This window comes from Hylobates moloch, unplaced genomic scaffold (assembly GCF_009828535.3).
Source record: "Hylobates moloch isolate HMO894 unplaced genomic scaffold, HMol_V3 SCAFFOLD_9, whole genome shotgun sequence".
Taxonomy (NCBI): domain Eukaryota; kingdom Metazoa; phylum Chordata; class Mammalia; order Primates; family Hylobatidae; genus Hylobates; species Hylobates moloch.
The window spans coordinates 122,611,122-122,638,254 of record NW_026652284.1 but is presented as its reverse complement, the minus strand read 5'-3'; the positions used below and the strand labels follow the sequence as shown (position 1 = coordinate 122,638,254).

General features: G+C 52.4%; 1 protein-coding gene across 6 annotated transcripts in view; it reads left to right on the top strand.

Moving 5' to 3' along the window:
• TSNARE1 (t-SNARE domain containing 1) overlaps positions 1 to 27,133 on the top strand; it is a 133,183-nt gene that overhangs the window by 67,717 nt on the left and 38,333 nt on the right. For all 6 annotated transcript variants that reach the window (XM_058444083.1, XM_058444082.1, XM_058444080.1 and 3 more), the window contains 5 exons: positions 4,350 to 4,427; positions 5,108 to 5,177; positions 16,408 to 16,498; positions 19,627 to 19,701; positions 20,191 to 20,247. In XM_058444083.1, the coding sequence (XP_058300066.1) occupies positions 4,350 to 4,427; positions 5,108 to 5,177; positions 16,408 to 16,498; positions 19,627 to 19,701; positions 20,191 to 20,247 (371 nt within the window). The remainder of the gene's footprint in view (positions 1 to 4,349; positions 4,428 to 5,107; positions 5,178 to 16,407; positions 16,499 to 19,626; positions 19,702 to 20,190; positions 20,248 to 27,133) is intronic.

Here is a 27,133-nt window from a genome sequence, read left to right as displayed (position 1 = left end):
CTACTGGAGTGGACGAGCCGTGTTCGGCTCATGCATCATTAAGTGTAAGGCCTTCATGTTTGGCTTTAACTCTACTGTCTTGATGTTTGCTTTCCATATTTTCTCTTTTTTTCCCCCTTTTTCTTTTATATTCCTTTTTTTTTTGGAGTAGAATTGAGTGCTATTTAGCATTCCATTTTATCTCCACTATGGGCTTATGAGAGATTCCTGTTTGTCTTTTTTTTTGGTGGTTGCTTTAGAGTTTACAACGTAGATCTTTAACTTTCTGCAGCCTGCGTTCAAATAGCACCGTATCATGTCCTGTGTGGTGGATCGGCCGCACAGGAATGCACTTCCGTGTCCCGCGCCCGCCTCATTGATGTGGTTTCAGTACATTTAGGACCATGCGTCATTTATAACACATGATGACCTCGCCTCGTTGATGTGGTTTCAGTACATTCAGGACCACACGTCATTTATAACACATGATGGCCTCGTCGAGGTGGTTTCAGTACATTCAGGACCACGCATCATTTATAACACATGATGACCCTGCCTCGTCGATGTGGTTTCAGTACATTCAGGACCACGTGTCACTTATAACACGTGATGACCCTGCCTCGTCGAGGTGGTTTCAGTACATTCAGGACCACGCATCATTTATAACACGTGATGACCCTGCCTCGTCGAGGTGGTTTCAGTACATTCAGGACCACGCATCGTTTATAACACGTGATGACCCCGCCTCGTCGAGGTGGTTTCAGTACATTCAGGACCACACATCGTTTATAACACAGGATGACCCTGCCTCACTGAGGTGGTTTCAGTACATTCAGGACCACGCATCATTTATAACACGTGATGACCCCGCCTTGATGTGGTTTCAATACATTCAGGACCACGCGTCATTTATAACACATGATTACCCCGCCTGGTTGAGGTGGTTTCAGTACATTCAGGACCACGCATCATTTATAACACGTGATGACCCCGCCTCGATGTGGTTTCAATACATTCAGGACCACGTGTCATTTATAACACACGATGACCCCGCCTCGTTGATGTGGTTTCAGTACATTCAGGACCACACGTCATTTATAACACGATGACCCCGCCTCGTTGATGTGGTTTCAGTACATTCAGGACCACACGTCATTTATAACACATGATGACCCTGCCTTGTTGATGTGGTTTCAGTACATTCAGGACCACGCGTCATTTATAACACGATGACCCCGCCTCGTTGATGTGGTTTCAGTACATTCAGGACCACACGTCATTTATAACACATGATGACCCCTCCTCGTTGAGGTGGTTTCAGTACATTCAGGACCACACGTCATTTATAATGCATGATGACCCCGCCTCGTTGATGTGGTTTCAGTACATTCAGGACCACGCGTCATTTATAACACATGATGACCCTGGCACATAGTTATGGATTTTGCTTTCACAATCGATAGTGTTTTAAATAAATGAAAGTGTCTTTTTTCTATTTACCATTCTGGCGTTCTTTAATTCTTCATGGAGATCCAGATTTCTTGCTGTTACTTTCACCCTAACTAGCTGCTTCTAACATTTCCTGTACTTCACATCTGGTTGGACCCGACCCTTTTCACTTTTGCTTGTCAAAATCTGCCCCTGTGTTAGAAATCTGTTTCCAGTGGGTGTAGAATTCTAGTTGCAAGTTTTCCCGTCCAGCACTTTAACGACATCCTTCCATTGTCTTTCAGCTTCCACAGTTTCTGATGAAAGGGTCAAGTCCTTCTTATGTTTTTTCTTCCTCATGAAACGTGCAGTTTGTTCTCTGGGCCACTTCTCAGTTTTATCACTGTTTTTCTGCAGTTTGCCTATAATGTACCTTGGATTTTAAAAATATATATTTATTCTGCTTGTGGATTGGTGACATTCTTGAATCACCGAGTTTATAGTTTCATAAAATTTGGGTACTTTTGGTCATTATTTCTGGCAATTCTTTTTGTTTGTTTTCTGCCCCCTCCCCCCTGCTGCCCCGCTCCCTGTGTGTGTCACTTACTGGCCTGTGACCTTGAGCAGGTCCCCTGCCAATCTGTGAAGGGGGAGAGTGATCCTGGGCCCTGGGATGGGTTCTTGTGCTCCTGCCAGAGCTTGTTCCATGGTAAAAGAAAAACTTGAGCTGAAATAAATTTAAAGGAGTTTAGTTAAGCAGTGAACAATTCATGAATTGGGCAGCCTCCCCAGCCAGAGTAGGCTCAGAGACTCCAGCACAGCCATGGGGTAGAAGATTTTGGACAGAAAAAGGAAAGTGACATACAGAAAATGGTAGTGAGGCATGGAAACAGATCAGTTACAGCTTGGCGTTTGCCTTATTTGAACACGGTTCCAACAGTTGGTTTCGTTTGGCCAAAATTCAGTGGTTGGCACAAGTGTAGACCACGGTCCATTTACACTGCCTGTTGTTGTAGTTCAAGATGTACAGATAAACGTTTAGGCAAACTGAAAATACATAAGGAGGCGCCTTTAGGCTAAACTTGATTTAACTCATCATCATTCTCGTTGTTCCACTAATGCAGCTGAGGCCCTGGCTTGACCCTGCTAGGCTGGGCCATGGTGACATCGAGGGGTGGTGGGTGCTGGGTGATGGGGGGCTGTTCCTCAGGCCTCGCCCTCCTGGAGGCTGCCTGGCAGTTCATCCTTTCTCCAGGCTTTGCCATGAGTGCAGCTGCTGGACCGGAAGGCCTGAGGCTGGGGCAGGGTGGAGGTAGCTGGACAGAAAGTATGCAGGGGGCCAGGACTTGCCGGGGAGGCAGGGGTGTACAGAGCATCCGTGGACGGGCCTGCGTGCTCCCAGATGGAGTGCCAGGGTCAGCCCTGCCCTGGCCAGGCAGCTCAGTGACCCCGAGCAGAGCCGGGCTTGGGCCTTGTCCTGGTGGAAACCCAGATGTCCAGCCAGGGGTGCTGTGTCCCTTCATGCCAGGCCACTTCAGGCCAGCCCAGACAGGGGTGGTGTTGGTAGGGTCCCCCCGGCACCCCTAGCGTCTTGTAGCCCTCACACCTGTTTGTAGACCTCAAACTATGTTCTTTTATTACTAAATTTTAATATGGAAAATTGTAAACTTGCAGAGAAAGTTGAAAGAACTGCACAGACACCCACGTAGCTGGCACCTAGATGCGAGCCTGGAGTCTCTACCTGGTTTAATCGCACCTTTAGTGCCTCCACCTGCATGCATTTCGGAGTGAACTCAGCCCTCCGTGCGCTTCCTTCTGAATGCTGGTTTACTTGCCGTTCACTTTTCTTTCATTTATGTACAGTGAACTACACAGCTCCTAAGTGTGCCATTCTGGGTGGTGTGACAGAAGTGTGTAACCCACAGCTCTGTCCAGGCACAGGGCAGGCCCTCACCCAGGAGGGTCCCTCTGTCCCTGCCCCAGTTCCCCAGCCTGGCCCAGAGGTCTTGGGGATTGCCTTGGTCATTCTGGACCTTTGCCCCGTGCGCTCTGGCTTCTGAGCGGTATTTCTGAGAGTCACCGTGTTGCGTGCCTGGAGTTTCCTTGCACACAGGCTCCGTATGGCTGTCCTTTCCCCAGTGTCTCTCGGACACCAGCCCTCTCTCCGAGTGTGGGCTGGTAGCAATCAAGCTGCTGGGAGCTGGGAGCTGGGAGTGCTCTTCAGGAGCTTCTCTGGATATGCGCTCTGCTCCTCTGTAACCCCCGGGGCTGCTGGCTGGAGGGCGGGCAGGCACCACTTTCTAATTCTAAAACGTTTTCATCAACCCCAAAAGGACCCCCGTACCCATCAGCAGTCATGCCCATTCCTCCCTCTCACTGCCCTGCCCTGGCTCTGTCCTAGGATTGGTCTGTTCCGACATGGTAGATGTGTGGAACCGTGCAGTGTGGCCTTTTCCTGCTGGCTTTCATCTCCGTGCATGCTGCGCTCAGGGCTCACCTGCATTGTGTGGAAACCAGTGTTTCTGTTTCCAATGCTGAGCTGCCGGCGCAGAGCTGGACCTTGTTTCTGTTGCTTCATCATCGGGGCTGTGCTTTGACTCTTAGTGATGCTGCTCTGAGCCTCCACATGCAGGTGCTCGTAGCTTCCGGGCACACATGCCAGCTGCTGCGGTGTACGGGAGCTCAGGGTGCAGCCTTTCTGAGGGACCACCCCCTGCCTTCCTCTCTCCTTCCTTCCAGCTTGTGGGTACTGTGAAGGCAGGCACGGGTGTCCAGCCCTGACCCCAGGGTGGCCAAGCTGCAAAGGCAGTGAGAGGGGTTCAGGGCCACTCTGCTGCCTCTCGGGTCCCTGCCTCTGGGAATTGCCCAGAGCGGTTAGCAGAGCTGGGCCCGCAGGCTTCACCCTCAGCCTGTGTTCTCTCCTCCTCCCTGTCTTCTCCCAGCCACCCAGGTTGATCTGCGCGACCTCCAGGAGCTGTTCCAGGACACATCTGCCAACATCTCCCGAATCAACTCCAGTGGTGAGTCTGCGTCTGGCCCGGGCCTACCCCTCCATCCAGGCGCCCTGGACCACTGACGCGACATGGGAGGCGAGGGTGCTATATGGCTTCCCCCCTCAGGCCATCCTGCGGTGCAGTCCTGGGTTTCGTGGGTGGAAAGGAGCGAGGGCTGGGCTGCTCCCGCTGGCTGCTCCTGCCTGCTGCCCCCTGCCCTCTGCCGGCTCCTCTCCCTGACCCCACGCTGCTCCTTCTCCACACCTTGTGTGTGATCTGGATGGAGCCCAGTGGAGGAAGGAGCATCCCAGGGCCTCTCAGACGTGCAGACCAGAGGTCACTGAGGCTGAGAGCAGGGATGAGAGCCACATCCCAGATGGCCAGTGGAGGGGCAGGGGACGGGGTGAGGGGAGCAGGGTGGACAGAGCCAGGGCAAGACTGCTGGAGGCAGCTCCTTAGAGCCCCTGAGCTGCACGTGGGCCTGAGCGCCTGTCGCAGGCCAGCTGGGGAGGGGTCCTGGCGGGCGTGACCTTATGCTGAGGCAGTGTAGGCCCTGGCCTCCAGGCCACTTAGGTGGTCTGTCCTGGCTCAGGCACTGGTCCCTGGGCTCCGCTCACCCTGCCTGGGCTGTAGTGGGGCCACCCATGTGGAGTATAGGGGCAGGGAAGCTCCTTCTGTCCTCACCCTGTCCCTCTTCTCTTGGGCAGTAACCTCCTTGGAGCGGAGCCTTCAGTCCTTAGGGACACCGAGTGACACGCAGGAGCTTCGGGACAGCCTGTGAGTGTGTGGGCCACGGCATCTCCGTGCCTGGGCATGGTGCACATTGGGGGGCAGGGGCGGGAGTGTGGTCCTCCTGTGCACAGGGGCTTTGGCCACACAGCTGCTTGCCCACAGCTGCCGGGACACACACATGTGCACATATGCACACGCAACTGCGGATAAGCCTAGTCAGTGCTGTGAACCTGAGACTGGGCCCTCAGCCTGCAGGTGCCCTCCACAGGGCACGCAGGTGCACCCCGCCCCAACGTAGAAGCCCAGGTGCACCTGTGCATGCCCCAGACACGCGCATGCGTGTGCTAAGGTCAGGGGGTGCATGCCTGTATGCCTGCTGGCACACACTTTTCCCTGCCAATATGCTCCAAATGTGTCTTTGCCACGCCTGAAGGCTCCCTGTTGGGGCCTGCTCAGCTGTGGACACAGGAGGTGACACAGGAGGTTGACACAGATGTGCCATTTGCACAGCCATGGGCTAGGTTGGAGTGGGGCGTCCGATCTTGCTTCTGCCCTTTCAGGGAGCTGAGCCTTGGCGGGCTCCCACTGGACTTTCCTCGAGGGGTGCCCAGCGGCCTGCCCTGGGTTGGGCTGGTCTGGGTTGGGGAGAGGTGCCTTGGGTGCTGTCTGCTAAGCCGGAGCCCTGGTTGGGCTGGAGAGGGGAGGGAAGGGAGCATCTGCCCTGGATGTGGTTAGAGTGGCACTCTGGGGTCCGAGGGGATGCTAGCAGTCTATACCTTTGCCCTCCAGCTGGCCCCCACTGCACTTGCTGCTGTGACCTCCTGTGCTGGCCTGTGTCCCGCCCTGCAGTGAGTAGGATGCCCACAGCCCCAAGGACCCCAGCCAGCCCCAGGCCACTGCATTGGGACATTGTCCTCAGACTCCCCCGTGCAGAACTGGTGGCCACACCAGCCTCGCACCCTGAAAGGGCCACAACTGAGGAGGCTGGGGGGGCCACGGCTCCCACAAGGGTGGAGGGTGCTGGAGTCTCTGCTCCTCCTCACAGCGTCTCCATTCAAAATCCACAGGCGCCCTGCCACACAGCCTCACGCACCAGCTGCGGAACACCCTTTGCAGATGTTCAGGGCAATTCTATTCTTAGCTTTTTCTTTTTTAAAGCTCTTTTATAAAGCTGAAACTTACTGTTTTCTGATGTGACAGTGACGTAGGCTCGTGATAGGGAATTTGGACACAGGATGCCTGGGAACCGCTGTTAGCATGTCGATATTCCCTGCCAGCCTTCCTCACACCCACGCATATTCTCAGAGTCAGAGCTCAGCGAGGGACTGTGGACCTGCTGGTCACACCTGGGCTCTGGGGTGCTGTGGCTCAGGAAACGCGTAGCCTCTCAGAGGGCCCTGTTGATGCACATAACTTGTGTAACTCTGGGCCGGGTCTGTGGCTCTCCCATCTCTTCAGTGTGGTGAGCAGAGTTCCCAGCGAAGCTGTTGCGTTTAGATCTTTGTGCCGCTGCCCGACTCCTGGGTTAGGTCACAAGGGCCAGGTGGGATGGGCACTTCAGGACCCTGGCCCTCATGTGCGCATCCTGGGCCACTCAGCCTGGTTAGCTGAAGACCGACACCACTCGCTGTGGGCCTTGGAGAGGAGAGGGGGGCCCCAGCGTGGAGTAGGAGACTGTCCTGGTCTGAGGACTGAGTATCCTGGCACCTTGGCTCTCCCCTGGGCTGGCCTTAGCTCTCAGGTCTGGATACTCTCGCCTTACTGCTTTTCTGACCCTCCCTGCGTGGCCGGCTGTGGGCCTAGCCTGCTTGTCCTGGTTTATCTAGAGGCTTCTATGGCCCCTCTGATGCTTCCATATCATGGACTGTTAACATTTAAAAATAACTTTTGAGACCAACATGGTTGCCGGTTCTGTATTTCCTCCACATTGATGAAGTCGCCAACTAAGGACATTTAAAGAATATACCTTCATCCATGGCCACCATCATTTCATCAGGGAAAAGGCTTTCCAGCCCTGCAGCATAGGAGGGACCCAGTCTCGGGAGGGAGGGTGGTCCTTCCACCTGAATACATTCAGCTTCAGAAAAACCTCACCAGGTGGGGCCCATTTCTCTGATCCCATGCAAGGCCGGTGTGGCCAGGTCATTCTGTCACCTGTGTGTGGACCCCCGCCCGGGCCTCCCTGTCACAGACCCCCACACTGGAGTCCAGTGGCCACGTTGTGATCCCGTGGGTGGGGCTCAGTGGCAACTTGGCTCACGCAATTCCTGTCTGGGCTCTATTCCCTTCCACCCTGGGGGCGGTCACGATCTGGAGATGGTTTGTGGGCCGGCACACCCCCTGGTGTGTGGCTGTCAGAAATGCTCGTTCCTTGATGCCGAAAAGAAGAACTAGCGCTCAGACAAAGAATTTTCTCAGCAAGGCAATTTTACTTTCTGCAGAAGGGGTGCTGCCTGTTAGCAGTCCTGCCACGAGAGCACAGTTGAACAAAGAAAGGCAAGAATATTTATTCCTCATGCATTGGATCCTTTAGACCTGATTGGCTAACCACTTAAAACTTTCCTGAATAGGTAAAGGTAATGGAGAACAAAAGGAAAAGAGGAAGCTGCTTGCAAAAGAACTTAGAAAAGTAATAACATTTCCAAATAAGGAGGGCACATAGGCTGTGAGCTGGGACATGCTTGAGCATGTTTAGAACAAATATCGGTTAAAATACAAGGACATAGGATGTACTTATTCCCTTATATCTAACAGCTACATAGGATAGGGCTTAACAAAGAGTTATTAGTATAAAAGCAAGGAGGCTTGAAGGAAGGTAGTTTTTTTTTTTTTAAACTATTATTTCTAACACTTACGATATATTCTTTAGTAAGAAGGGAAACTTTGAAGAGGAAATTTTTTACTTTCCACAGTGGCACAGAGGACTCGCTCCCCTTGGGGCTTTTGGACTTGTTCCCGTGGGCCGCGTTCTCTGATCTGCCTGGGGCACGCAGCGATGCCTCCCTCTCACCTCCCCAGTGTGGTGAGGCTGTAGGTTGGGTGGCCCTGGTGGGGATGCATTAGAGGTGGCTGCTGAGAGTCTGCTGGCCCACTGCCCCGCATGCAGCGATGGGAGTGGGGTCTGGGTGAGCTGGGCTGATGCTCCGCGTGAGATGTGCTCTCCTTCCCGGCCTGGGATTTGCATGTCAGAATCAGCACCAGAAGGGCTCAAGGAGCCCTGGATGACGATCATTCAGCACCGTGGGCCCGCGCTTGGCAGCTCTTTCAGGGGCTTAGTCCTAACAGCCCTGCCTCCTGCAGCGAGAGCTTAAGCAGGGCAGGACCATGATCCATGTGTGCGGTTCATCCCATCCCAGTTGATTGAAGGCAAGTCCCTGTGGCAGAGGGGTAGCCAGCAGGGTGTGAAGAGCTGACCCCCTGGAGTGGCCGATGGAGGGCTCTGTGAGGGGGCCAGAGAGGGCTCACAGTGCCCTCCGTATGTAGGGACAGACCCATTTGCCAGCTGGTGCAGAATTGCACCCTTCTGTCCCTCTGTAAGGGTGGACCCATTCACCAGCTTGTGCAGAACCATGCCCCTCAGTCCCACTGTGATGATGCACCCATTTGCCAGCTGGTACAGAACCATGCCCCTCTCTGACTGTAAGGACGGACCCATTCGCCAGCTGATAGAACTGCCCCCTCTCTGTCCCACTGTGAGGACAGACCCATTCACCAGCTTGTGCAGAACTGCACCCCTCTGTCTTGCTGTAAGGACAGACCCATTCACCAGCTGGTGGGCATTTGGGTGACTTCATTTTGACCACGATGAATAAAGCTGCGGTGAATGTTTGCGGTAGGTGTTTATGTGGGTGTAGATTTTCACCTATCTTGGATATATCCCCAGGACGGGACTTGCTGGGTTATACCGTGGCTCTTTGTCTAACCCTTTGAGGAACTGCCAGATTTTCCAAAGCGGCTGCCCCATTTTACACCCCCGCCAGCAGTGTTGGAGGGTTCCTGTCTCCCCACCTCACTGCCAGCACTTGCTGTTAGATGTCTTTTGGATGTGGCTATCCTAGTGGGTGCGAAGTGGGGTCTTGTGGTGATCTCATTTGCATTTTCCTGGTAATTGAAGGCTTCAAGCATCTTTTCATCTGCTTGTTGGCCATTTGTATATCTTATTGGAAGGAATGTCTGTTCAGATCCTTTGCCCATGTCCTGATCGGGTATTTTTCTTTTTACTGTTGAGTTGATTCCTTCTAGAAGTTTTTTCCCGCTGTGCAGCCCATGCTTCCCAGGGCCTTTGCTGGTGCTGGTTCCTCATCCATCTCATGCTCTCTGGGGCCCTTCCCTTCGCTGGTGCTGGTTCCTCATCCGTCTCATGCTCTCTGGGGCCCTCCCCTTCGCTGTGCTGGTTCCTCATCCGTCTCGTGCTCTCCAGGGCCCTCCCCTTTGCTGGTGCCGGTTCCTCATCCATCGCATGCTCTCTGGGGCCCTTCCCTTCACTAGTGCTGGTTCCTCATCCGTCTCATGCTCTCTGGGGCCCTCCCCTTCACTGGTGCTGGTTCCTCATCCATCTGCTCCAGCTTCTTTTCCTCTCTGACCTCCTCCCCTCTCTTGGTGGTACTGCATATCCCACAGCTCAGAATCCCTCCTCAGTGGGGCCTCAGAACCGCAGGTGTCCCTCCAGCCCTGCCACCTTCTCGCCTGCTAACTTAGGTTCCTTCTGGACTGACCTGGGGTCTCCCTGTCAGTCCCAGGCCAAGGAAGGGACCTCCAGGACCCCACCCCACCCCTGCCCTCACTGGTCATGGGCTGGCCTGTCCACTCCTCTTACGCTGCCCCCTGTCCCCGCACTTCTCTCCCTCCTCTCCACCTCCTGGTCCAGGCCCGGCCTTGACCCGGGGCTCCTGCACTGTCTTCTCTTGGCCTCCCCTCCCCAGTCTTGCCCCCGACAGTGGATTCTCTATGCAGAGCTCAAAGTGATCTTTAAAAATGTGGATCTGATGACACTGTTTCCTGCTCAGGATGCTCCAGTGGCCTCCCTCCCAGTAAGGTAAAACCCAAAGTCTGGGCTGTGGCCTTTCAGGTCCGCCCAGCATGACCCTCACGACTGTAGACCTGTCTCATGGCCACACCACGTCTCCAGCCCCACGGCCTCAGGCTTCTGCCTGCGCTGCCCTCTGCTGGCCTCACTTCCAGGCCCTCTCACTCCAGGCCTTGCCGGTCCACTCGCCCCGGCCACCTCCTCCACTGTGGGTGGTCCCTGGGTCTGTGCGCCAACACCACTGCGTTGTGTTGACTTGGGCGTCAACTGCTCATGAAGCTGGTCCGTGGTCTACATGGAGTCACTCCTGGGGCATTGCCAGGTCTAGGACAGGCAACTGAGAAGGGGCAGGAACCAGGAAATCAAAGCAGCCCAGCCACAGGCTCTTCCCACAGCCCCCTCAGCCGAGGGACTGGCAGGGGCTCCGCAGTCTCTAGGAACACGGGCAGAGGGGCGGGAGCGCCGATTAACCACTTGAGTCTGGAGCGGGCAGCAGGGTGTCTTCCAGGGCGAGTGTGTCACCTGGGAGCTGGCATGGAAGCTGGGAGAGCTCAGGGCCCGGTGCCAGGGAGCCTGGGCTGGTCCTGACCCTACCTCTGCCCACTCCGGCTCACTAGCTCCAGCCTGCAGGTGCTTTTGTGTCTTCGTCTGTAAAACACAGGTGGTCATGGGAGTAAATGAGCAGGTATGAGATATGCAGGACATGAAGTGCTTCTAAACGACATCTGAAATAATGACAAGCAAATGAGAGAGCCTCCGTACTCAGGTCGGTTCCGGCCCCGGCAGACTAGGGCAGGGCGCTAGGGCAAATGGGCCTTAGGTGACACACCCCACAGGCAGGCCTCACAGACTCCTCAGTCACCTGACAGCTGGTAGCAATGGCACCACCTGGCTGGTGGTGCAGGAGCCACCGAGCCGGCAGCTGTGCAGGCCTCGCACAGGAGTGCTGGGAGAGGGATGCTCGGGTTGGGTTTCCTGGACCCTGTAGCCACCTGCCTGGCCTTTCACCAAAACCGTGCAGAGCTGGCTTTGTGGGGATACGTAGGTTTTGTAAAGCGGTCGTGGGGCTTCAGGTGCAGTTTGATGAAGCCTCCAGTTCACTTGGTTTCTTTTGGCTCTGCTGATGCATCAGATTCAATCTCAGGCCAGCTTCTCTTGAGGCAACAAATGGGTGTTACGGTTCTGTGCGTTGCATCTGTAACGCACATTGAATGTGGAGAGATGGGCCCACTCTCTCAATGTACAGCTAGCGTTTCCAGCTTTCTCTGCCTTACTTGGCTCCTGGCTGAAGCAGTCCAGGGCAGGTGAGGGTCACAGGTTCACTGACATGGGCTTCGCTGTGGTGTTGGGGTCATAAGACAGGTGCAGTCTCATCCGTCTCCCTGCACTCGATCCACTGCTGTTCCCCAAGCCATGCATGCTACGGTGACGGAGTGGGACCCCCTCCCTCGGTGGCCGTGAGGATGGATGGGTAAGTGAGACGCAAGCGGGAGGGGCGCTCTAATTGCTGTTGTGGCAACTGCCTCGTGATGGCGAGTGGGAATGCTGACATCATCAGTCCCTTCTCTAGTGAGGATGGCGACTCCGTGGCTCTGACAGTGTGAACTCCCGTGTCTTTGGGCCAAGTGCCCTGCTGGTCCTGGGTTGCTCTGTTGCCCTTGCTGAGGCACCTCGGCCTTTGGAGCAGTGTCCAGCCTCAGATTGGAGTCGCCATTTCCCGGAATAGCCCCTTCCAGTGGGACCCACACTCGGCCTTGCTGCCCCATTGCCCCCCCCCCCCCGGCCTCCCCATGCTAGCAGGAGTCTGCCTGAAAGTGCGTCTTTAGGATGTCTCTGATACTTTGGTGAGAGGCAGAAGTTCCAGAGAGTCCCCAGTGGCTCACCGTCCACTCTGGAGACCCAGGAGGTGGCCATGAGCTGTCCCTCGCCTTGCCCGCCCCGTGCCACGGTGTTAAGCCCACCATGCTGGTGCTGCCTCCCGTGCTGCCCAAACGCGTCTCCTCCTCTCACGCCCCTTTGTAACTCAGTATACATTTTAGAATCAGCTTGTCAATTACTATTTCTTTAAAAAAAAAAGCTTTCTATAATTTTTTGGGATTACCTTGAATCTGTGGATAAATTAAAGAACTGGCATCATAACAATATTGTCATCCAGCCCACGGACACAGCCAGGCTGGCCTTTCTCTTATTTGTGTTCCTCTCCTCTTGCTGGCTGCAACTCCATAGAAATATAAGTGACTTCCCTGTACTTCCTTGTATCCTGTGACCTGCATAGATTCACTCGCTGATTAGTTCCAGGAGCTTCTTTGTGGATTCCTTGGGATTTTCTATCTAGATGTACACGTCTGTATGACCGAAGACAGTTTTACTCTTCATTTTCAATCTTTATGCTTCTTAGTTCTTTCCCCCTTATTCCTAGGTAAACTTATAATATGAGGAGTAAAAGTAGTGAAAGCACGCATACCTGCCTTGTTCCCCATCTTACAGGGAAGCATTCCGTCTTTTGCTGTGAGTATCCTAGATGTTTGTTTTGTTTTTTATTTAACAGGCTCTCTGCATCAGGTTGAGGGAGTCCCCTTCTTTTTTCTAGTTAAGGAAACTAGGAACTAAACTAAAGGAAGTTTTAGTCTAAAATGAGTGTTGAATTTTGTCACATGCTTTTTCTGCATAATTTATTAAGATGTTTTTCTCCTTGTTAAATTTGCTCTGTTGATATGAGAATTACACTCACCGATGTTTGAATGTTGAACCAACCTTGTATCCTCTGGGTAAATGCCTCTCGGTCATGGTGTACTATCTCTTTCATATATTGTTGAATTTGTTTTTCTAAAATCGTATTGAAGATTTTTGCTGCTGGGTTTGTGAGTGATATATGGGTTTTTTTCCTTTAGATTCTCTGTTTGGGTTTTGTTATCAGGGTAGTGTGAGCCTCATACAATGTGTGTCTCCTCTCTGTTTTCTAGGGGATTGTGTGATACTGATATTGAAGCCTGTCATGCCTGTGTATTTGCAGCAATGTTTTTAAGCACAAGTTTACTTATTGCCATACATATAGAGCTATTTAGGTTTTCTATTTCTTTTTGAGTCAGTTTTGATATAATTCATGTCTTTTAAGGAATTTTTCTATTTCATCTTAGTTGTCGAATTTATGGGCCTGATATGACTTGTATTTCCTTAATGTTCTTTTAATGTTGGATCTGTTGTCAGGTTCACTCTTTCATTCTTGATCTTGGTAATTTGCAAGTGTGTTTTTTTTTCCTCTTGACCTGTCTAGGCAGAGTTGTGTAATGTTTTGAATGCTTTTTTATTTTATTGTTTCTATTATTGGTCTGTTTGCTATTTTATTAATTATTGAACTTACCTTTATTATCTCTCTTCTACTTCCTTTGTGTTTAATTTGTTGGTTTCTTTAGGTGGACTTTCTGGACTTTGATTTTGTTCTTTTCTCTCTTCTAATATAAGACTTTAAAGCAGTAATTTCCTTGTAAGTACTGTTTTAGCTGCATCCCTTAGCTTTGTGTGTGTGTGTTTAAAATGTGTTTTCTGCTTGTTTGAGGTAGGAGGTACTGCCTGGTACCGTGGCTGTAAGTGGAGGTCTCCTCTGGGCCTTTTATTGGGACGAGCATCATGGAAGGTGGCCCCTCTGCAGTGCCCTTCCGCCTGGCTGCCCTTCCTTGACTGGCGGCTCTCATTCCCCACTCCCTTCATCATGTCTTGGGTTTTCTGGTTGGCAACCTCCTGTTCCCACGATGGACTTGGCAGGGTGATCTGATGCCTGGGGTGTTGCCAGGTTGGGTAAGGAGGCCTTGTTCACTTTGATCCTGCGTGGTGCTAACAGCCTGTGAGGGAGGCACAAATGAGACGGGGTCCTGCCTGGAAAGAGAAAAGCCTGACCCACCGCGTACAGGAAACGGGCTGCCTTCGTTCCAGCACGGATGGCTCCACGAGGGTGTTTCAGTGGGGCGTGCGTGAGAGCCCCTGCCACATGGCAGTCTAGAGGAGTGGAGAGGTCAGCGCAGAGCAGAGAAGAGTGTGAGCCGTGACCTGCCTGGCCCTCCCAGGGGAGTTATCTGGGCAGGTGTTGGTGCTGGGGGCGTTGCCCACAGTGGCAGCGTGACCACAGACAGCTGCTCCTGGGTCAGCAGCTAGGGCTTGGTTGTCTGCATCTGGCCTAGGAAAGTGTTAAGGCAGGGATTTGTCCGGCTCATTCAGGAGCAGCAGAGACCCGTGGGCCAGGAGTGAAGTGAACCCAGGGGCAGTGTGGGGAGGTGAAGTTGCAGGTGCAGGAGGCTGCCCACATAGGCCTAGAGCCTAGGGGCGGTGTGGGGAGGTGAAGTCGGAGGTGCAGGAGGGCGGTGTGGGGAGGTGAAGTTGGAGGTGCAGGAGGGCGGTGTGGGGAGGTGAAGTCGGAGGTGCAGGAGGGCGGTGTGGGGAGGTGAAGTCGGAGGTGCAGGAGGGCGGTGTGGGGAGGTGAAGTTGGAGGTGCAGGAGGGCGGTGTGGGGAGGTGAAGTTGGAGGTGCAGGAGGGCGGTGTGGGGAGGGGTGTGGGGAGGTGAAGTTGGAGGTGCAGGAGGGCGGTGTGGGGAGGTGAAGTTGCAGGTGCAGGAGGGCGGTGTGGGGAGGTGAAGTTGCAGGTGCAGGAGGCCGCCCGCGTGGGCCTAGAGCAGCGCTAGAGGGACTTTGGCTTTGACCGGAATGAGATGTGGAACTGTTGGTGAGCTCTGAGGTTTGGTCTGGCAAGATCTGAACTGTCTTTAGCAGAATGGCTCAGGCCTGCTGTGCACAAAATGTGAGGGGATGCAGTGGTGAGTGGGCCAGGAACGGGAGGCCGAGTGGCAGCCCAGGGAGAGGGACAGGAGGCTGCGTGGCAGCGCAGGGTGAGGAGGGGACTGGTGGGAGCGGGGGTGAGGGGCACTCTGCTTCTGCATTCTTCTCACAGTGTTAAGCCAGTGGTTGGCCGAAGAGGCGTGTTTGGGAGCTGGAGGCCCTGGTGGCTCTCCAGAGCCTCAGATGCCAGGAGGAGGCGGCCCTGACCAAGGCCCCGGGGAAGAAAGCCCCTGTCCCCATGGTTCCCGCCTAGTCTGTGGTAACCTTATGGCTCCTTGCCCTCCTTGGCCCACACCCTCTCCAGCCTGGTGGGTGCCTGTTCTGGGGGGCAGTCTTACTCCTCTGTGTGCCACAGGCTCTGCTCGCCCAGGGTGGGTATCAGGAGGTGGGCCCTGCTCCTGTAGGCTTGGCCTGGGATGGTGGTGCTAGGCTCGCTCCCACGTGTCGGCCCCCCTGGGTGATGCCTGAGGGGCCTGCAGGGCCATTTGGCCTGTACTTGAAAGGGTCACTGAGGCTCCCCAGTTTCCACCAGGCCAGGGTCCTCCCTGCACTTTGTGTGTGTGCCTGCGGCCGGCCTGGGGTACCGTTGCCCTGGTGCTTCTCTCTCGAGGGATGGGGGTGGCGAACCCCAAGTGGGAGATGGGCTGGTCTTCCCAGTTGCTTTCAAGGTCATGCTTGGAACTGTAACCTGGGACTGTCCTGGCCTCCTTGTGTCTCACTGGGTCTGGGTGTGAGAACCGTCTCACCCGGGGCCCCTCAGAGGTGTGCAGGGGAGTGAGGACTGCTGGCCTCCCTGGGCCATGGCGCTGTTGCCTTGATTCTCCTGCTGGCTTTCTGAGGAGAGCTGACCCCGAGAGGGGCCTCTTTGCAGGGAGGGCCCGTGGCTCAGCCTCCTGTCTGTGGGGTATTTGGGGGTGGTTGCAGCGGGAGAGCAAGGTGGTCCTCACAGTGGCTGATTGGTGGGGCCCGGCTGCCACCGTTCTGGCTGGCTGGGCCACCCACCGCAGCCAGAGCTTACCTGCGCCATCCTCTCTGCCTGCCTTTCTGCCCCCATTGCCTCTTGCTGTGTGTCTGCCCATCTCCCCCGTCTCTTGCTGGGTGTCTGCCTGTCCCTCCCTGTCCTGGCTCTTGGGCCCCCTCCTCTTTCTCTGTGGGACTCACTGCTGCTCTCGTCTCTGTTCCCTTCTCTCTTTCTCTGAGTCTTTGCCTCTTTCTGTTTGCTGCCCTTTCCCTACTTTTGTTTTCCTCTCTGCTGTTTTCTCTGTCTCTGTGTGTCTCTCGGCTCTCTCTCCGCCTGTCCATCTGTCTGTCTCTGTCTCCCCGACTCGGCCCGTGTGTCCCTGCTTGCTGCGCCCTTCTGGGCCCTTGCTCTCTGCTGCCTTCCTCCCCTGCCTTCGCTCCTGGCTCCTTCTCGGCCCCCAGGCACACGGTGCAGCAGGAGACCAACAAGACCATTGCAGCCAGCGCCAGCTCCGTGAAGCAGATGGCCGAGCTGCTGCTCAGCTCCTCCCCGGTATGTTCCTGGGGTCTGGGGCTGGGAGGGAGGAGAGGAACAGACCCCTGTGCCTGTGATGGGAGCAGGGATGTCACACAAGGCAGGATACAGGGAGGCTGACGTGTGGATGGACACCGACTGGCCTGGCACCCAGCCTCACGTGGCTCCATGGCTCAGAACCTGTGTTCAGTCATTCGGGCAGCAGCCGTGTGCTGACCACGTGCCGGGAGCTGGTGTGGCCGCCCAGACTCTTGCTGTCCTTGGCTTATGCAGTAGTGGGGACAGGAGCACCCTGGGTCTTCCCGGCCAGGCCTTACTGGAAGCTGATGGCCCACCATTGTTTGTTTCACCATCCTCTCCCCTGCTCTGTATCCCCTGCCCCCCTGCTGCATCAGCCACCCGCACGTGCACCCTCCCTATCCCCTCACCTACCCTGGCGCCTTACCAGATGCATGGGCCTCAGGCCAGACATATGGCCGTGGCGGTGGCCGTCAGCACACCCACTGCCACAGCCATCACCACCGTCCTGGCTCAGCTGCCCCAGGGCCGTTCCCTCGTCTCCACCCTGTCCCCAGTTTTTTTTGTTGCTTTGAGATGGAGTCTTGCTCTGTCTCCCAGGCTGGAGTGCAGTGGCATGATCTCGGCTCACTGCAGCTTCTGCCTCCTGGGTTCAGGTGATTCTCATGCCTCAGCCTCCTGAGTACCTGAGATTACAGGCTCCCGTCACCATGCCCAGCTAATTTTTGTGTTTTTAGTAGAGGTGGGGTTTCACCATGTTGCTCAGGCTGGTCTCAAACTCCCGGCCTCAAGTGATCTGCCCACCTCTACCTCCCAAAGTGCTGGGATTACAGGCGTGAGCCACCACGCCTGGCCCTGTCCCCACTTCTAACCGTCCCCACACCCTCCGCTCCACCACATCAGGTCAGTGCCCAGTTGCTGAAGATTGGAGGGTATTTGTGACAAAAGATTAAATACTGCTGAACCCCAAGATTTTACGGGGCAGGAGTCAGCAAGCTGCAGCCTGCTGGCCCACACCCACTTCATGCACACAGTGTGAGCCTCTGGCTGCACCCGCTTCATGCGTACAGTGTGAGCTGCTGGTCCACACCCGCTTCATGCGTACAGTGTGAGCCGCTGGTCCACACCCGCTTCATGCGTACAGTGTGAGCCGCTGGTCCACACCCGCTTCATGCGTACAGTGTGAGCCGCTGGTCCACACCCGCTTCATGCGTACAGTGTGAGCGAGACGCCAACCTGTCCCTGCCATAGGTGCTGCCCATGGCTGCTCTCACTGCCTTGGGAGGGCTGAGGTTGCAAGTTCGGCCTGCTGCAGAGCCAGCAGCATGGATCAGCCAGTCCTGCAGGGGAAACGCATGCCGCCCTCCCTGTGGAAAATGCATGTGACGTGGCCAGTGCTGCGTTGGGTGTGGTCAGCAGTGAGGAGCAGAGAGTCAGGCAGGGCACAGTGTGGTGGGGCCCGAAGACTGCACGCCCCCACACAAGCAAACACACAGTGTAGGTTCTGTTTGTGTGAAACATCCAGAAAATGCAATCTCTGGAGACCAAAAGTCGACGAGCAGTTGTCGGGGTTGGGAGCAGGGGTTGGTTTTGGGGTGCCTGCAGGCGGGAGCAGGGGTTGGTTTTGGGGTGCCTGCAGGCGGGAGCAGGGGTTGGTTTTGGGGTGCCTGCAGGCAGGCTCAGGGCCCTTTCTGGGGTGATGGGAATGTTCTGAAACTGGGTTGTGGGGATGGATGTACAACTAAGAGTTACTGAACTCTACACTTAAAGCGGGTAAATTTTATCAGATCTAAATTATACAGTAATAAAACTTGTACTTAAATAAGTAGAACCAGTTCAAAAGTTAGTTACACTAAAAACCTGTGACAGAGGCAGCAGCCCCCTGTCCAGTGATGGGGTGGCCAGAGTCTCCCTAAAGGCAGATGACAGGAACACTGGGAGCTTCGTGCTGAGTGGCCTGGAACCTCTCCATGCATGGCTCACTCCTCATAGCCATGGCTGCCCTGCGGGGACCACTCTGTGGGGACTGGGTGCTGCCCTGGCCTGTGCCCTCGGGCAGTGATGTCAGCAGCGTCATGACCAGCATTGATGCCTGTGTCTGACCTCTTCCTCTGTAGCTTTGTTCTTCATTCTCTGACTCCGGTGTGCCTGGGTCACTTATTCATTTACTCATTCATCCAAGAATACACGCTGGGCACCTCTTACGGGAGGCACTGCACTTACGTGAAGTGTGAGCGAGACCCCACACGGTGGAGGGTTGCGATTCTGAGAGGTGTTTCTGTGGGGTGAGAGGAGGGGTGGGTGGTCCGTGCAGGCCGTTTCCTCGTGAAGCGAATGGCTCCTTCACGCGGCTTGGTGGGCGCAGTCAGTGCCTACCACATCTTTGACTTTGTGGGCCGTGGACGCTTTGATGAGATGTAGTGCCTTCGATTGTGGGGAGAGGTGAAGGCTGTGATAGGCTGCTCCCAGTGCCCCTCGGCCGTCAGAGGTTTACCCCAGACCAGCCCGCCTTAGCCTTGGCTCTCTCCAATCCTCTGATAGCCATGGGGTGGGTGCTGGAAGGAAGCTGTGGGTTCCACAGTGAGCCAGAGCAGTGAGGCTGGCCCCAGGGTTGCTTGTCCAGCCCCACCCTGGCTCAGTGCTTCTCCAGCTCCAGCTCTGAAGCAGGTGCCTGGTGGGCACTGAGGTGTGGTGGTGAACGTCCCAGCAGGAAGGAACTGGGGTTGGTGGACCCTGGAGGCCACGGGGAGCCCAGGTACAGGCGAGATGCTGGGGAGGGGGATGGTTCTGGCAGTGGCCCCGCCACCTATGTGACCACAGATAAGCTACTCAGGACTCAGGGCCACAGTGTCCTGCACTGTGGAAGAGGAGTCACAGTGCTTCTCGCGGAAATGGTGTGGGGCCAGGTTTATGTGCCTTGAGTAGCTCCTGGCTCTGGCAGGTGGTGACCCCTGCGCCGGATTTTGTGGTGATGGTGTCCCTGGGGACCCTGGCTGTGCCTGTGGAGACGACGGTGACACGGGGGGGAAGTAGTTGATGGCAAGTCCCATTCTGAGTGTGGGAAGGTGGGACATGGGTGTGGGAGGAGGTGTGGGTGGTATGCCGTGCCAGCTGTACCCTCTCTGCAGCAGGAGCGTCCTCAGCTGGACCGGCTGAAAACCCAGCTCTCGGATGCCATTCAGTGCTACGGAGTGGTGCAGAAGGTGAGGTGCTGGGGGGGCAGCGGGGGCCTGCAGGCCAGGTGGGGTGGGCCTCGGTTCCCGGAGCACCCTCATGGCTGTCTTGTCCCTGTGGGCCTGGTGCAGCCCCATCCCCAAAGGCAGAGAAGGGGGTCATCCTTGCAGACAGTCTCCAGGCAGCCAGGATCCAGACTGTGCCTCAGGGCGTGTGTCCTAGAGGACATTTACCCTCAAGAGCTGACCCACAGTAGCTCTGGGGAAGCAGGAAGAACAGGTCTCACCCTGCTCTGACAGGTGAGGAAACTGGGTCCCAGAGAGCTCCCATGCGTGGACAGAGGCCTTCCAGTGACTTGCTGCCAGAGCTTAGTCACGGCCCCAGCAGCCTCTCCCGGGAGGGGCAGGCGTGTTTTGCTGCACCGTCGTCCAGAGCCCTGCACTCAGCTGACCATTTCTTCTCCCTTCCCCACCTTTTTTGCTATTCCTGTTTTTCTTCTCTTGTCCTTTTTTCAACAGAAAATTGCAGAAAAGTCCAGAGCGCTGCTTCCCGTGGCACAGAGGGGCAGTAAACAGGTGGGTGCCGAGTACTGACCATGGTTAGTGGCTGTTAGGGGACAGCCCAGAATCCGCTGCCATCTGTGCTCCATGGAAGGGTGGGGAGGGCCAAGGGCAGGGGTCTCATCTGAGGGGCGCCCTGAGGCACAGCCTTGAAAACATGGGCATTTTGACCTTCGGGCCCTGGCACAGTGCCTGACAAGGGCTCAGCTCCCAAAGAATGACTGTGGATGGTTCCATGTGCTGGGCAGGACTCACCGGTCAGACCAGCCCTCCTGCTGAGAACCACTGTAAAACCTGGGTTAAAACAGCACACACACATGGCCGGGCACGGTGGCTCACACCTGGAATCTCAGCACTTCGGGAGGCCAAGGTGGGCAGATCACCTGAGGTCAGGAGTTCGAGACCCAGCGTGGCCAACATGGAGAAACCCCATCTCTACTAAAAACACAAAAATTAGCTAGGCGTGGTGGTGAGCACCTGTCATCCCAGCTACATGGGAGGCTGAGGCAGGAGAATTGCTTGAACCTGGGAGACAGGGCTGAGGTTCCAGTGAGCTGAGATCACACCACTGCATTCTAGCCTGGGTGACAGAGTGAGATTCTGTCTCAAAAACAAAAGCAAAAAAACACAGGCACGTGCACACAGAAAAATGCACACAGACATGCAGACACACAGATAAACACAGATGCACAGAGATAGACACAGAGACACAGACATGCAGAGACTTGCAGAGACAGAGACAGACACACAGAGACACAGATAAACAGACACAGAGACACATGCAGATAAACAGACGCGCAGAGACACATACAGGTAAACACAGATGCGCAGACGCATGCAGATAAACACAGACATGCAGACCCATGCAGATAAACACAGACATGCAGACCCATGCAGATAAACACAGACATGTAGACACATGCAGATAAACATGCAGAGACACAGATAAACAGACAAACACATGCAGACACACGTGCAGATAGACATGCAGACACACAGACATGCAGACATGAAGAGACATAGGTAAACAGATGCAGACACATGCAGATAGACATGTAGACACATGCAGATAAACACACAGAGACACAGATAAGCACAGACATGGACACATGCAGATAAACACAGACATGTAGACATGCAGATAAACACGCAGAGACACAGATAAACAGACACACAAAGACACAGATAAACAGCCACACAGACACACACGCGGATAAACAGACACCCAGAGACACAGATAAACACAGACACGCAGACACATGCAGATGAACACAGACATTTAGACACATGCAGATAGACACCTAGAGACACGCAGATAGACGCAGACATGCAGACACACATGGATCCAACATGGGGGAAGCATCGGAGCAGCTGGGAGCCAGGCCTAGAGGGGCACCCATTCCCAGATCACTCAGACTCGTCATCACTGCCTTCTCACCCCCAGGACATTTGCCAGCTTGTGTCTCAGCTTACCAAGACTGAACAGCAGTGGTGGCTTATAGCTTTAGTGGTCTTACTGGGCTGGAGAGACAAAAATTAGAGTTCGGAACCCTTGGGAATAAAACCCTGGAGCACAAGGGGATTGCAGCGCTCAGTCTGTTTTCCCCTTGAGGCAGGCTTTTGCTGATCCATATTCGCTGGTGTGCGCATGATGTGAGAGTCTAAGAAGTCAAGCAACAAGTACTTTACAGGAAAAGCTGAACGGAAATCGGAGTACCCTCAGAGTACTAAGAAGACGAAAGTTGGATTTTAAGGCCCACCCAGAAGGAGGGATTCTTGTAAACACAAGTTCCTCTTGAGACCATGAGAGATGAAGGTAAACCAGAAATAGACCAGCCCCGACCAACCAAACCTAAAGCATAGCCTGGAATCATGTCTATGCTGTCTCTCCAAAGACAGAGGACAATTCCATCATCAAGAATCTCTGCAATTTTTCATACAGTGTTTGGGATTTAAGCCAAAGTCATTAGGCATCACAGGTAACAGGATCCAATGACTAAAGCCAAGGAAAAACAGGAAGTAGAAACTGACCAACAGGTGATGCACATATTCAAATAGTTGGTTGGACACTCAGCTTACAGATTGAGCATCCCTAATTTAAAACTCCAAAATCCAAAATGCTCCAAAATCTGAAACTTGTTGAGCCAACCTGACGCACAAGGGAAATGCTCATTGGAACGTTTAGGTTTTTGGATTTTTGATGAGGAATGTTCATCCCATAAGTACAATGCAGATATTCCAAAATCTGAAGAAAAAAATCCCAAATCTGAAAACAAGTTCAAAATCTGAAATACTTCTGGTCCCAAGCATTCCGGATGAGGGATACTCAATCTGTCTTATTAACATGTGAAAGGAAATAGTAAATGGTAGAGACTTTTACCAGAGAACTTACATTTTATTTTACAAAGGGAGTTCTAGTATTGAACAATACCTTAACTAAAATTAAGAATTTAGTGGGTTAGCTAAATCTCCACGTAGACAAAGCAGAAAAAAGGATTAGTGAATTAGAAGGCAGGGCATAAGAAAACTTATATTGAAACACAAAATAAAAAATGATAGAAAATCTAAAGAATATAGAGTCCTAGATGAACAGGAGAGAGAGAAAATGGACAGAAATAATATTTGAAGAGGTAACACTTGAGAGTTTTCCAAAACTGTCCAAATACTTCAAGTCACAGATTCAAGAAGCTCTATGAATCGATAAATTTCTCCTTTTAAAAAACCACCCTTGCTGGGTGTGGTGGCTCACGCCTGTAATCCCAGCACTTTGGGAGGCTGCGGCAGGCAGATCACCTGAGGTTGGGAGTTCAAGACCAGCCTGACCAACATGGAGAAACCTCGTCTCTACTAAAAATACAAAATTAGCCAGGCGTGGTGGTGCATGCCTGTAATCCCAGCTACTCAGGAGGCTGAAGCAGGAGAATTGCTTGAACACAGGAGGCAGAGGTTGTGGTGAGCCGAGATTGTGCCATTGCACTCCAGCCTGGGCAATGAGTGAAACTCCGTCTCAAATTAAAAAAATAAAGACTAGGGAGGCTGAGGCAGGAGAATTACTTGAATCTGGGAGGCGGAGGTTGCGGTGAGCCAAGATTGCACCATTGCACTCCAGCCTGAGCAACAAGAGTGAAACTCTGTCTCAAATTAAAAAAACAAACAAACAAACAAACAAAAAAACAAAAAAACACCCTTGGCCAGGTGCGGTGGCTCACGCCTATAATCCCAGCACTTTGGGAGGCGGAGGCAGGTAGATCACTTGAGGTCAGGAGTTTGAGTCCAGCCTGAGCAACATGGTGAAACCCTGTCTCTACTAAAAATACATAATTTTTGGTGAGGTGGTGGGTGCCTGTAATCCCAGCTACTCAGGAGGCTGAGGCATGAGAATCACTTGAACCTGGATGATGGAGGTTGCAGTGAGCTGAGAGCATGCCATTGCACTCCAGCCTGGGGGACAAAGCAAGACTCTGTCTCAAAAAAACAAACAAAAACACAAACAACAACAATAAAAAAACCACCCTTGGTCATAACAAGATAAAAATTTGAAAACCAAAGACAAAAATAAAATCTTAGAAAAGCAGATTCAAACTAGAAAAAGATGTTAAGAGCACATTAAAGTCAGAGAAAAAAGTCACAAGATTTTTAAAGTGAGAAGACTGACACCTGACTTTCTTAGAAGAAATGATGGAATCCAGAAGACAGTGGAAGCGTGCCTTCAAAATGCATGAGAAAAATAACTAATCTCCAGCTGCACCCTGGGGAAGACACACTTCAGAAATAAAGGTGAAGTGAAAACAGTTTTAGAGACACAAAAACGAGAGAACTGCTCATCAACAGAACCCCCTCCACGTGGAAAAGGAGTGATCTGAGAGGGAAGCGCGTCTGGAGGAGGGAGTAAGGGACACTGGAAACAGTTGATGTGGCTGCGCCCAGGTTAACATCAACCGTGGAACGGTGATGATGAGGACTGGTGGGCTTCAGATATGGTCAGGTGTGTGTTATTGACAAAATGGCCCAGCAGACAGAGGGGAGGCAAATAGTGTTAAAGTGTCATGACGTCCTCACATCATCAGAGAGGTAACATACATGTCGAAGGCAGACTGAGTAAGCATTATGTAGTAATATATGCAATTACTAAGGCAGAAATTAACGAAATATAAAACAGATGTTCAGTAGGCAAGTTAGCAAAGCCAAAAGAATTGGCTCTTTGAAAGGATTGTGAAACCCCTACGAGATTAATCAAGATACAAAGAGAAAATACAGATTGCCAGTATCAGAATGAAAATGGATAGATCATTACCAGTCCTACACATTAAAAAAAGAAAAATGTAGGGACGTTAAAAACATGGATAAATTTGGCAACTTACAGGAAACTTTTTTTTTAGAAAACTATAATTTACCAAGAGGTACAGAAAATCTGGGATGTTTAATATTTATTAAAAAGTTAAATCCGTAATTTAAAAATATCCCACAAACAAAACTCTAGACCTCATTGGCTGTGTGGGTGAATTCAGTCCCATATTTGAGCAGTAGCTAGCAGCAGTTTACACACACTGTTAGAGAGGATACGGCAGGAGGAAGCACACCTTGCCTGCCTCATGAGGCCCCAGTACCTCGATTCCACATTCTTACAAGGATCACAGGAAGGAAAATAACATGCCAGGCTCTCTTATGAACGTAGAAACAAAAATCCTAAATATTAGTAACTTCAATCTAGCAATATGTAAAAGGATGATACATCATTATAAAGTGGGGTTTATTGTAGGGATGCAGGATTGATTTGCATTCAGAGTCTGGGTGTGATTCACCACATAATATAGAATAAGTGAGGAAATCTGTACAGGTCATTTCAACAGATGGAAAAAAGCACTTGATAAAATTCAACACTCAAGGAGGCTAAAAAACTCTTGGCAAACTAGGAATAGATAGGAATGCCTTTCATCTGCCAGAAGGTATCTTCAAAAACCCTACAGTTAATGTTATACTTACTGAGGAGATGTTAAAATCTTTTCTCCTAAGATAGAGGATAAAACTAGGGCATCTAGTACTATTGTTTCTGTTCCCCATTGTGCCAGAAGTCGTATCCAATGCAGTATGGCATGAAAAAAAAAGGAGTAGGATTGAGAAGAAACTGTCGCAGACAGCGTGATTATGTCCACGGAAAATCCGAACGCATCTGCAGCGTGCTGTTAGAATTCATCAGTGAATGCGGCAGGACAGGTCACCAAACAAGAAGACATTGTGTATGCTGGCAAAAGACAGTTTGGAGAGGAAATTTAAAAACTGACATGATAAATTTATTACAATAAATAAATTTCTTCTAAAAATTCTGTGAAGAGCGGTTTAAGGCCTCTACATTAAAAACCATGCCACATTACTGAGAGAAATGACAGATGACCTAAACCATGGAGGGGATACTGTGCTTATGGAGATGTCAGCTCTCACCCAGTGGATGGTCTAAACCATGGAGGGGATACCGTGTGTGTGGAGATACCAGCTCTCACCCAGTGGATCTGTAGGCCCAATACAATCCCAATAAAGTTCCGGCAGGTTTTCAGTGTGTGAACTGTCAAGCTGATTCCAAAATGTACATGGAAATATCAAAGACCCAAAATAGTGAAGACAATTTGGAAGAAGGATGAAAGGGATTTATACTATCAGGCATTGGAATACGCTATAAAGCACAGAAATGAAAACAGTGTGGTGTTTGTGCGAGGCTAGACACACCAGCCCGTGGACACACCAGCCCGCGGACACACCAAGCCGTGGACACACCAGCCCATGGACACACTAACCCATGGAACAGAGTGGAGACTGGCCACAGACCACACATACGTGGTGGCTGGGTTTGTGGCCGAGGTGGACTGCCCTGCCATGGGAGGTAGGTGATTCATTCAGAGCTTGATACAGATCACTCGGATGTTTGAACTGGAAAAAAAAGACCCTTCCCAAATGTCAACTCACCATGTGCAGAAAGCACTTCCAGCTGGACCACAGACCCACGTGTGAAAGATAAGGCAGTAGCACATCCAGAAGGCACCGTGGGAGGCTCCCCTGACACCTTCACGGTGGGCAAGTATTTCTTACACAGATGCACAAGTGCCAACCGCAAAGGAGAAGGTCGACACACTTTGTTAAAATTATACCCCAGGAAGAGAGTGCAGCCCACAGCACAAGGGAGGGCGTTTGCACAACACGTGTGAAAAAGACTTACATCCTTAATATATAAAGATATCTTACAAATCAACAAGGAAAGGGCAGACAACTCTATTGAAAAACAATAAAAGGACAGCAGCTTTCCACAGGCACCTCACAGAAGAGGATTCCAGTTGGTTCATAAGCCTGTGAACGTGTACTTAGCAACACGAGTTATCAGAAAAATGGCAAAGAAACCCATGATGGTAAATCACTACACACCACCCCCACACAAATAACTAGAGCAAACATGAGTGAAAACCTCTGCAAAAGCCAGGCGTGGGCTGCGTGCAGGCGGTTGCACTCTCATGCCTTTACTGGTGGGGTGTGCCTCTGCATCACCACTTTGGAACACTGTTCGAGAATATCTATAAAGTCCAGCATTTTGTTACCTAGGATCTTGCAGTTCTGCCCAACAGACATGCATATTCAGTTGGCCCTTCGTATCCATGAGTTTCACATCCATGGATTCCACCAATCACAGACTGAAAATATTTTTAACAAATGGCAGCTGTTCTGAACATGTACAGCCTCTTCTTTTCTTGTCATCGTCTCCAAAACAATACAGTAGAACAACTATGCTATTTACTACATAGCATTTACATCATATTAAATATTATAGGCAACCTAGAGGTGATTTAAATATATGGGAGGATGTGCGTAGGTTGTATGAAAATACCAAGTCATTTTATATCAGGGACTTGCGCACCCA